The sequence below is a fragment of the Mus musculus genome, chromosome 10, assembly GCF_000001635.26.
Source record: "Mus musculus strain C57BL/6J chromosome 10, GRCm38.p6 C57BL/6J".
NCBI classification, from domain to species: domain Eukaryota; kingdom Metazoa; phylum Chordata; class Mammalia; order Rodentia; family Muridae; genus Mus; species Mus musculus.
In genome coordinates, this window is record NC_000076.6 from 40,929,076 (window position 1) to 40,940,889 (window position 11,814).

Consider the following 11,814-nt stretch of genomic DNA (forward strand, 5'->3'; position numbering starts at 1 on the left):
GAGCTAACATACTTACCATGCGTATAATACTGTTGAGGTAGTGTGAGATGCTGTTGAGTGGAAGGGGCTGTTGTCGCAGTGTCTGCTTTGTCAGTGGGATGACACAGTGAGGAGCTGAAGCCAGAACAGTTCTTCTCTCTTGCATGTGGTTTTTTATCCTTTACCAAAACGGCTTTGGGCATTTGGCACCCGGCTCTGTTTTGGTTCATAGCTGCTAAGTAGAGAGAGGGGTTGGCACTGACTGATCCATTACCCCAAGCACAGGCCACTTCTGGTAGCCTGAAAACAGTGTTATGGTAAGAATCAGCCTCAAGAACAGATCTGAGTTTTCAGTTCTGGTGAGCTGCTTAGCCTCCATTGTTGAGCCTGCTGTGTGTTTTATAGCTTGTCTGTATTTAAAGATGGAATGGCAGTTTCTCTTCACTGAAGTGCTGAGAGGTTAAATGTCATGAAAATTAGTGAAAGCACCCATCACGGAGAGAACCTACTCATTATCTCCCGAACCACTCTCTGCTGATGGTGGGGGAAGCTCTGAACTCTGTGCTGATGTTTGTAGGTATGTCACGACAGGAGCGTGGGCCTGTTGAGATGCAGTTCTGCTGTGACCGTGCTTGTAGAGCAGTACCATTGCTCCCCTGTGACATGCAGACTCCTATGTCCATGAATTGGCCTTAAAAAATGTTAGGGTATCTTAGGGAAAATGATTGAAAATTATGACTGATTACTGACATTGCTGTGGATATTGTATTTGTATACTTACAATACAAATATATATTCCGTATACAAGGTCGTTTCTTCTTTTGATTTTGGTTTTATTTTGACTCTAAATTAGTCTTGGAATGTGTGGCAAATTTGCCCTCCCCTCCCAAGTGTTGGGAGCCATCATACTGGCTTTGCCCAGTGTTTTAATGTGAAGAAATCACTCTTAATATTAAAACTACAGTTTGGATGAATTTTGATGTAAACCTTATTTGAATATTCTGGAGAGCACAAAAGTAAGCAAAGCTAGTTTTAAATTATCACGGATGTGATGGGGCTCTGCCAGTTACCGCAGATACTAATGTACAAGATAGTCTCAGCCTTGTACGGTTAGGTTGAAATCAGCATAGTACAAATAGAAGAGTAACTTCAAAACTAATATAGATCACCCATATGTGGTATTTATAGTGTACACAGGAGCTCACACACTAGTAATTAGTCCCTCAGGCAATTCTGACCAGAAGCTATTGATAAATAAAGGTAGACAGGAGAGATGGCAGAAAAGTACAGAGGTTTATGTCGGGTGGGCTGGGCAGGAGTAGCCAGGAGAGAAAGGAAATATTGGTGGGAATGCGACCTAATGCTTCAGAGCTTGTGAGGACAAAAGCTGCATTAAAACTCATCTGGAAGATCAGGCAGGGAGTGACAGGGATAAACACGATAATAAAATGTTTACAACGACTCCTGATTTAAGGCACACAACCTTTGGGGCACACTAGCTTTATGCAGTACTAATATGTCATTCGGCTGAGTTGTCTTAGAAAAACAAGACGAATCTGTGGTTTTTTTGTTTCAGTGTCTTTGCAAGATATAACGATGAGAAAGGCTTTCCGGAGCTCCACAATTCAAGATCAGCAGCTTTTCGACCGCAAGACGTTGCCTATTCCATTGCAAGAAACATACGATGTGTGTGAGCAACCTCCGCCTCTCAATATCCTCACCCCTTACAGGTCAGCAGATAAGTTAACCCTGCTGTCTGCCTCACACTCCGCGTTTACGGGCTTGATTCACGCAATTTGTAATTGCTTTTGAGTCTAGCTAACAGAGAGGAGCCTTCCTACCTACTGCTTTCTCGAAACCTTTACTCACAGGTGAGCTTTGTAGGATCTGACATACAAAAGCCAGGGCCAGTTGAGTGATGACTATGAATAGCCACCAGCAAAGGTATTACCATGGAACTGTGTCACGGAAGTTGCCCTTGTCTTTCTAATTTAAATTTTAACCATAAGAAATTGAAGTTTGAAATTCCCCAGTGCTGACAGACAGCTGTCTGTTCCCAGTGTGTACATCTGCCCTGGCTGCATAATGGATATGTTAGGTTTTTAATACTTTCCACCACTTACTCTGATGAAGTCTGGAATGACTCAGTTTCTTGGAAATTCTTTCCCAGGGTTTGTTAAATAGGCAGTTTAAGACGTACAGCACACATCCTGGGGGGAAATGATATTGAAATTGTTGTTGGAAGCTGTAGTTCAGCATGCATGTTAGTAACTGCTCACACTGAGCTGAAAGTTAGGAAACCCCTTTGGATTTGGTAAGATAGCGAGTTGGTAGCACACCAGTGGAAACGGGAAAGGCTCTCTGTTCTAAGCGATGCTCCTGCTTTCCAGACTTTGTGATTTGGCAGAAGTATTTCTAATTATTGAATTTCCCAAAGGACTTGGAAATTTAGTATTCAGGAAAGATGGGCCCTACAGTTGGGCAACAGTGTTTAACACTATTAACCAACCCTGAAAGGCGTCTGCTTTTCCTTTTTTCATAGTTTCCTTTCTGATTTATAAAAAAAAAAAAAGAAAGAAAAGAAAAAAACTGTATTAGTATAATACTCTATTTTGACAATATTTATTTATTTTGATACACAATCTCCTTATGTCACCTGGAGTGGCCACAAGCTTGTGACCTTTTCGTCCCTTGCCTTGAGTGCCAGGGTCACTGATATGCTCCCTGCCTGGCAAGGCACTCGTGTGCACATGCTGTGTGTGTGATGCGCTGTCACGGAGGGAAGCACACTTCAGTGGTAAGCATTGGTCTGCTTGTTTCTCTGTCTCACCTAATACACTGTTGGGCGTGCTGTTTTCCAGGGATGATGGTAAGGAAGGGCTGAAGTTTTATACCAATCCTTCATATTTCTTTGATCTGTGGAAAGAAAAGATGTTGCAAGATACAGAGGACAAGAGGAAGGAAAAGAGAAAGCAGAAGGTATTGTAGAAGTTACTTTTTCTGTATTCCCGTGTTGTCGCTCCCTGGAAACGCTGTTAATCTGCACTTTGGCAGCCCTGCTTTGTTGGGTCCGTGCATTAAAGTCCTTATAATTACACAGATCACTAGAGAGTGTCTTGCAGATGTGAGTAAAGTTGATAAATGAAGCCACTGTGTTTCTGCCACACCACGTGGCCTAGCTGTCTTCAGCAGGCTACTGTCTTCTCTTTCCTTTTGCTGGCCTCTTGCGCTTTACTTCCCACTTTGATAAGATTTTCCCGAATCTGCTTGATTTCATATTTTAAATCTGATGATTGTACAAGCATGTGGAAGGAGGACGAGACAAGTCTTATTTTGACACAGTCTGTCTTCACCATGTCTGTCTATCTCCGCCTTCCTCAGTCCCCATAATACCCTCTTGTTGCATGGGAATGTGCTGGACAGTGCCCTTGTGTTCTAGCTGGGGTTTGCAGACTGGTGACTGGCAGGCCAGAGTGCCCCTAAACACAGGTTTTGGTTGCTAAGCACAAGGGATTTAAAATTGTGCTTGAGGTAGAACTCCTGTCAACTTCATAGCATGCCCCATCTTAGACCTGACAGGCTTTTTGTTCATGTGTCACCTGCTTTGTCCCTACCTTCTCCGGGCCTTTCTACACTGTCTCCCCTGATTTTAGTCTCTGGCCATTTCCCATACAGATGTTTTCTTGTCTTAGTTGTTTGACTGGGGGTTGACAGTTCCATCCTTGGTAAAGCATTGATACGTAGTAAAAGTAGGTCTAGGAGTGAGGATCAGCGACCTTTTCCATCCAGAGGACTTTCCGCTTTAAACCTAGGCACACACTTTTTGTATCTGAACTCTCAGTGTGAAATTGAGTTGCTAAACCATGGTGAGAAACTGGGACCACAGTGACCTCTGATCAATTTTAACTCTGACTGTACAGTAAAATGGGTCTCTGTTTTGCTATATTATCATGGCATTGCCGTTTTCAGTAGTGACCTTAGAGTTTTATTTTGTCGTAACTTCCTTCTAAGGATTTAGCATTTCACCACTTGGCGTTGTTTCATTATGTCTGTTATAGCAGAAAAATCTAGACCGTCCTCATGAACCAGAGAAAGTGCCAAGAGCACCTCATGACAGGCGGCGGGAATGGCAGAAGCTGGCCCAAGGTCCAGAGCTGGCTGAGGATGACGCTGACCTCCTACACAAGCATATTGAAGTTGCCAATGGCCCAGCCTCTCATTATGAGACAAGGTTTCATTTTTTTCTTTGTTTGTTTGTTTTTCTAGTGAATGATAAACATTGGATCTACCTGTAATACCTATACTTCTGTACTAGCAAGTCTCGGCTTCTGGACTGTTGAGTTCTAAATTTTGAACTTCTAAATTCTAACTCCCTTGGGCAGGTCATTTTCATATTTGGACTTTTTGTTGTCATTTGTAGGAAAAAAAAAAAGGTTCACAGTGTATACTTTTCTGGTTTGTTTTAGCTTTTATGTAAAGGCTTAACTACCCCCTAGTATTTCAGGTAAAGTGTGTTAGAATGCTGTAGTACAGTGTGTCTGAAGTACTTCTGAGGTGTTGATTTTCACTGCATATGCGGCAGGGGTTAAGAAGAGGTTTGATTTTGTTCTTTCTCTGTCCTCTGACTTCCTTTCTTTTCCACGTCCCTAAATTCAGGTGTGTCAGGGATTTCAGACAGAATTCCTTACTTTCTTTTACAGACAAGTGGGCTAGATCTGGGTCCTTTCTCAGTGGCCAGGAGCCCTATCTAAGTAACAGACTACCATAACAGACATACTTCCAAGCTTCTGTGAAAAAGCTATGTGTATTTTTATCATACTGATTTTATTGGAAAATAGCTTAAAATTTTCTTTTGAAAACATATGAAGTCTTGAGGCATAATTGAAATATTGGGGCCTATTTTAAGAGAGTACGTATCTAAGAGGTACCATCTAGCTACTTTACTTAAAGAAACTGAAAGAATGGAAATTGGAAAAAAAAAAAGCTCTTGTAGGCATTTGTGCTTAGGTGAGGTCTGGCCTGTTGACAGTGTGAGTTGAGAACCTTGTGACACGCACTGTGCACGTCTGTTTAAAAAAGCTCTGCTCCCAGCGTGTGCTGCGGTCAGTAAACCCAGATTCTCACGTGCTCACCTAAAATCTTGGTTTATGTAAATTTCATGTTGCTGTGTCTCAGCTGTATTCTGAGTTTTCTTGCCTCTCTCTGACTCTAGGAGCAAGTTTTCTTGCTCTTACTCCAAGACTTTTGAAAGCCATTAGTTTAAGAAAACACAATGTCCACGTGGTAGTAAGTTCCATTTTTATACTTTCCTCATCGGTCATTGGTTAAAACAATTCACACAGAAATTCACGACTGCGTTCAAGAGACTGACTGTCAGTGCAGCGATTCTAACAGATGCACTAATGCTGTGTATTTCTTGAAGGCCACAGACATACGTGGATCATATGGACGGATCGTACTCACTCTCTGCCTTGCCATTCAGTCAGATGAGTGAACTTCTGACCAGAGCTGAGGAGAGGGTCTTAGTCAGACCCCATGAACCTCCTCCGCCTCCACCAATGCATGGAGCAGGAGATGCAAAGCCCACACCCACCTGTATCAGGTATGTGGGACAGCCTCATAATGCTTTGTCTTGGGGATCAGGGACCTCTTCTTTGAAGGATCAGTCATAAACATCTTAGGCTTTCTGGAAATACTTTCTATCCCAAGTATACCATCTCTGTGTGGAAGCAGCCAAAGATTGCCCATAAATGTCTTTTTAAAATAAAGCCTGGGTTACAAAACCAGGAGGCACCTTTAGACATTAAAGGTATTTGTTTTCCTCCGATTAGAGCTGGCATTTTCTCCTGGGGTCATTTAGCTAATTGCTTTAAGGATTAGTGTTTTCATGTATATAATTATAGCTTTGTTAACATGTATAGTTTATTAAGAAAAAATGAATTTTTTCAATCTAGCAAAGTTCTAAATAAGGAGGTCAAAGATGTTAGTCTAAGATGATATACTAAGGAAATATATCAGCAACTTCAAGACGATAGAATGTTGCTTGTAGCAGCATTTCTGTAAGGTTACTTTAAAGTTTTATGTGATCCAACTTAGAAATTGTTAACATAGGCATATTAAAGAGGTTTTCTTTCTTTCTTTTTTTTTAATTAGGTATTTTCTTCATTTACATTTCCAATGCTATCCCAAAAGTCCCCCATACCCTCCCCCCAACTCCCCTACCCCCCCCCCCCCCCACTCCCACTTCTTGGCCCTGGCATTCCCCTGTACTGAGGCATATAAAGTTTGCAAGACCGATGGGCCAACGAATACAGACCAGCTTTACCATTTTTAGTTTAAAATAGGATATAAACCACAGAAGCCTCCTATGTATCTCTTGCTTATTTGGTATAGCAACCTTAGGAAGAAAGTGGCATAAATGTCTTTGTGTGGTTTTTAATGAGCTGCCATCGGCTTCGCTGAAAAGACATATGATGAATCTTAACAGCTTCAGTACAAAAACACCATCATCATATTAGCCAAATTCTGCTGTAAGTGTGACTAGACACTGCAGTGTGGTGGTGGGGTGCGGGGGGAGGCACTGCAGCCACCCCTGTCACAGCATAGAACTGAACACTGTTTACTGAAGGAAGCACGAAACTCCTGAGGAGGCGTGAGAGTTTCATACAAAGTTAGATTATTATAAACCAAAGCATCACCTATTAATTTGCTTTTGTTGTTGTTTTTTGGTTTTTGGTTTTTCGAGACAGGGTTTCTCTGTATAGCTCTGGCTGTCCTGGTACTCATTTTGTAGACCAGGCTGGCCTCGAACTCAGAAATCCGCCTGCCTCTGCCTCTCGAGTGCTGGGATTAAAGGTGTGTGCCACCACGCCCAGCCATTAATTTGTTTGTACACTTTTAGTCCTTATTCTTTGGAATAATGTTAAATAATTTAAAGCTTCTACAGGAACATGTTAGTGGGTTTATTTTGATGTAGCTACCGCTAGTCGTTTATAGTTTCTACAGTCGTGTTCTTTTTCTGATTAATAACGTCTTGGATGTCTTTGTCTTTTCAGTTCTGCTACAGGTTTGATAGAGAATCGCCCCCAGTCCCCAGCTGCAGGCAGAACACCTGTGTTTGTGAGCCCCACTCCCCCACCTCCTCCCCCACCTCTTCCGTCTGCCTTGTCCACTTCTTCACTAAGAGCTTCAATGACCTCAACTCCTCCCCCACCAGTCCCTCCTCCGCCTCCTCCCCCAGCCACTGCTTTGCAGGCCCCAGCAGTGCCCCCACCTCCGGCTCCTCTTCAGATTGCCCCTGGTGTTCTTCACCCAGCTCCTCCTCCAATTGCTCCTCCTCTAGTGCAGCCCTCTCCCCCAGTAGCTCGAGCTGCCCCAGTATGCGAGACTGTGCCAGTTCACCCACTCCCGCAAGGTGAAGTGCAGGGGCTGCCTCCACCCCCACCACCGCCTCCTCTACCTCCGCCTGGCATCCGGCCATCATCTCCTGTCGCAGTTGCAGCTCTTGCTCATCCTCCCTCTGGGCTCCATCCAGCACCATCTACTGCCCCGGGTCCCCATGCTCCATTAATGCCTCCATCTCCTCCATCACAAGTTCTACCTGCCTCTGAGCCAAAGCGCCATCCATCCACCCTGCCTGTAATCAGTGACGCAAGGAGTGTGCTGCTGGAAGCCATCCGAAAAGGTAGGAGCGCTGTCGGTGTGCTTCGGGAAACCTCCCCAGTTCTTAGCTAGGACAGTGCCTCATTCCACACTTAGAAGCTTTTAGGTGGCCGTGTGTTTATACAAATGGTCTTAGGAAACAGGAAAATGTGGAACTTACATTTTAAATGACTTTCAGGGAAAACAACAACACGTTTAACCAGGAGGGCTTCTTAAAATGAATGAGAAGTTGACAGCCCTGGGTTGGGGGTGTGGCTCAGTGGTTAGGGTGCTTGCCTAGCCCGTGCAGAGCCCTGGGGTGGATCCCGAGTGCTATGTAAGACTGAGCACTCAGTAATCCCAGCACTGGAGAAATAGAGGCAGCGAGGGAATCAAGTTCTAGGTGATTCTTGGCTACACTTAGTCCCATGCCAGCCTAGTCTATCTGAGACTGTCTAAAAAAGAAATTTAAAGCATTGGTCTTCTATGATACAGAAAACTTAATAAGCATTCTCTCTAGTACCTATATTAACCTCCTTAAAATGGTATTCCTAATATAGAAGCTATTTATTTGGGGTATTATTGACATTCATTCTGCCATATGCCTCTAAAAGATTAAGGTTCTTCTCTTAACTCAGCATTTCCTGAGCAGGAGCCAAGCGTGTACAGAATTAATAGTGCCTTTCCCTCAGGGGTGGTAGAGGGTTCGTCTGGTTAACTTCTTAGGGGGAGCTAGAGAGGAGCATGGTGGATAGATACAGAAATCCATAGGACTGTCTCAGTGGGGTGGGGCCACTATACAGTTTACAGATGGTCATGTAACTTAACAAGGCAGATGCGATTTTGTTTTCCTATTAGTGGTACTGAGATGCTTTCGGTTTTAATCCAGAAGGATTGTGTCTAGTTTTGGGATCTGACTTAAAGCGATAGGTCTGGCTTTGCTCTGTCAGGTATTCAGCTTCGCAAAGTGGAAGAGCAGCGTGAACAGGAAGCAAAACACGAGCGGATTGAAAACGACGTGGCCACCATCCTGTCTCGCCGCATTGCTGTGGAGTATAGCGACTCGGAAGATGACTCGGAGTTCGATGAAGTAGACTGGCTGGAGTAAGAAAGCCACAGTGACTTGGAAGATGACTCGGAGTTCGATGAAGTAGACTGGATGGAGTAAGACAGCCGCCTTGCTCTGTATTGCAAGGCTGAATGCACATGTCCCTCGTGGCGCTTGTTCTTTGAAAATGTTCGGTCATTCTAGTGTTTTGCTTCCTATTCCTCATAATGAATAACCCTTTTCCTCCATTATTTTTGATTTCTATGAAAAGTATTAGCATATATTTCAAACTAAATATTTTGTGGCTTACCTTAATTTTTCCCCCTGGAAAAATATAATTTGGTCCAATAAACTACTAAGTATTAAGCATGGAAAGCCGTTATTAGAGTAGCAGATTCAGTTTTTGATATTCCTTAATTGTGCACTTTGTGATTTTTTTTTTTTTTTTTAAATTTGAAGAACGCAACTGAGACTGGAATCTTGAAGGCAGCTGTGTCTGGGAACGAGCCTTATTCCGTTTCTTGATGTTTTAAATGAAGAAACACTGCCTCGATTATATGAATACACTCAGAAGGAACATGTAGCTTGTAGTGTTGAATTCTCTTAAAGGAATGGTTAGCTTTGGTTATCATTTTGTTGTTTTTGAATACTTGCCTTATTTGAACGTTTAGCAGAACCCCTTCCCACTTATATATTGTGTGGTACAGTTTTGCTTGCCTATAGAAGTTTAAATTTTTCCATGTGAAATACTCAGAATAAGCATATGTGTGACTTACATAATGTGAGAATTACAATCTGATGTAATAAACGGTTCATTTTAAAGGCTCTTGGGTGTCGCTCTTCGAGTGAATGCGTTGGTAAGGAAGCGTGTGAGAGATTTCAGGGAGCAACTTCAGCTCTATCAGTTGCTTAGTTTTAAAACTCAAACGGTCTCTTATGTGAGGGGACTTTATGCCATGCTTTTCTGAAGCTACACAGTTTCTGTCTCCGTTCCTTATGGTCTTCACATTCCAGCTCAACAGCTCCCTTCACCTGCCATGTTATCGGTGTGGCACCACTCCTGTAGCCTTGTGTGACAACAAGTGGTTAGTATCGCATCGGAGCAAGGTGATGGGAAGACACCGTTAATGTCAGATTACTTGTGTTAAAGATGCTGAGGAGCCAGCTGCGACTTGCTTACCTGCAGTGCAGTCCAGCACTTGGAAGGCTGACAAGATTAAGAGTTTGAGGTCAGTCTGGGGTGCATAGTAAGGTCGGATCTCAGTAGAACAAAACAAAAACTATACTAAATAGAGTTCGACTGGTTGATTGGCTGCCCGGCTGGCTGGTTGGTTGGTTGGTTGGTTGGTTGGTTGGTTGGTTGGTTGGTTGTCTGGCTGGCTAGCTGGCTGGTTGGCTGGCTAGCTGGTTCGGTTGGCTGGGTGGTTGGTTGGTTGGCTGGCTGGCTGGCTGGCTGGCTGGCTGGCTGGCTGGCTGGCTGGCTGGCTGGCTGGCTGGCTGGTTGGCTGGTTGGTTGGGTGGCTGGCTGGCTGGCTGGCTGGCTGGCTGGTTGGTTGGTTGGTTGGGTGGCTGGCTGGCTGGCTGTTTGGTTGGGTGACCGGCTGGCTGGCTGACTGATTGGTGTCTGGCAGGCTGGCTAGTTGGTTGCTTGGCTGGCTGACCAGCTGGCTGGCTGGTTGGGTTTGCTTTGTTTTTTTGAGTGACCCTACTTTCAGCCCTGCCTGTGCCTCCATCTTGGCCAGTTCTTACCATCAAGATTTGTGCTATGTTCCCACACCCATGTAACTGGGAGCCTCTAAGATTTGCCTTGACCTGGTGCATGTGGGTGAAGTGAAGTTGTACCAGTTCTACGTGGAGGCCTTCTCCTGGATGTCCATCCCCCGCTCCGTTTCCCATCTCCGGGCTGTCCTACAGATCAGAACCCTTATGGAGAAAGGCACCAAGAGACTATGTTAAAGCACCCAAGCCCAGGTTCACCTGCGTCCTGGCGTATAGTAAACAGGCAAACAAACCTGACCCCGGACACATGAGCTCATGGACAAAAAAAATGAGTGTTTATTGTTTTGCATCTAAATTTGAGGTGAGTTATTTCATGAAGCATTGCTGGGGAAGTGGGTGGCTGGTTCATAAAGTCACTGCTAACATGATAATAATGGGAGGTATTTTAGCAAATAACCTGTGATCTCTGTAAAGTGGAAATAATGAACGAAGTTCAACTATAGCAATTCAACTTGTGTCTAAAAAAATTCCTAATGGCTTAACAAAAGATTTGATTTATTCTTTTAGGTAGTTTAGTTTAGAATGGTGTTTTTTAACCTTGCTAATGCTGTGACCCTTTCATACAGTTCCTCATGTTCTGGTGACCCCCCAACCATAAAATTATTTTGTTGCTACCTCATAACTGTAATTTTATAACATACGAATCATAATATAAATATCTGATATGCAACCCTGTGAAAGGGCCATTTAACCCACAGGTTGAGAACCACCGGTTTAGAACAAGAGTTTAAATATCCATTCAAGGTTCCTTTCAAGCCTTAGGAAAATATAGTATCAAATTTAACTTAAAATATGACATTTTAAAGTCTGTCTTCTTAAGTGTACTTAAAAAGTTATAACCTGCATTTTAAAAGAAATCTCTGTAGGTGTTTATACATGTGATGTGTGTGTCCGAGGTGGGGCGCACATGCCAATGTGTACCTGTGGAGGCCAGAAGACGGCTTCTGGTGTCGATTCTCACCTTTCTTCCACCTTGTTTAGCAGATGCGCTCTTCCTGCTTGCCACTGCATGCACCAGGCTGACTGGCCTGTAAGCTGTCCGAGTTCTTCCTGTCTCCACCTGAATGTAGGAGTGCTAAGATCTCAGATGTATACCACTGCACTGAAGTGTATACGGGATCTTGGTGCCCAAACTCAGGTCCTTAGATGTACGTGGCAGGCACATTGCACACTGAGGCATCTCTCCAGACACTAGTGTGTGTGTGTATGTATTTATATGTGTGTGTGTGTATGTATGTATGTATGTGTGTGTATAGATATATAGATATATATAGATATAAAGATTAATTATAACGAAATAACCAAAACCTAATGGTATGGGGTTGGAATGGTTACAGGAAATACAAAAGAAAACTGGTAACAATTTT

At 43.5% G+C, this 11,814-nt stretch overlaps 1 protein-coding gene across 4 annotated transcripts in view; it reads left to right on the plus strand.

The window, feature by feature from the left end:
- Wasf1 (WAS protein family, member 1) overlaps positions 1–9,494 on the plus strand; it is a 55,090-nt gene extending 45,596 nt beyond the window's left edge. For 2 of the 4 annotated variants that reach the window (XM_030245406.1, NM_001379454.1), the window contains exons 4-9: positions 1,556–1,709; positions 2,841–2,958; positions 4,041–4,210; positions 5,402–5,581; positions 7,035–7,663; positions 8,571–9,494. In XM_030245406.1, coding sequence (XP_030101266.1) covers positions 1,556–1,709; positions 2,841–2,958; positions 4,041–4,210; positions 5,402–5,581; positions 7,035–7,663; positions 8,571–8,728 — 1,409 coding nt within the window. In that variant the 3' untranslated portion in view covers positions 8,729–9,494. Of the gene's footprint in view, positions 1–1,555; positions 1,710–2,840; positions 2,959–4,037; positions 4,211–5,401; positions 5,582–7,034; positions 7,664–8,570 lie in introns of all 4 variants that reach the window. The other 2 variants (NM_031877.3, NM_001379453.1) reach the window with 1 other exon arrangement.
- The last annotated feature ends 2,320 nt before the right edge of the window (positions 9,495–11,814 follow it).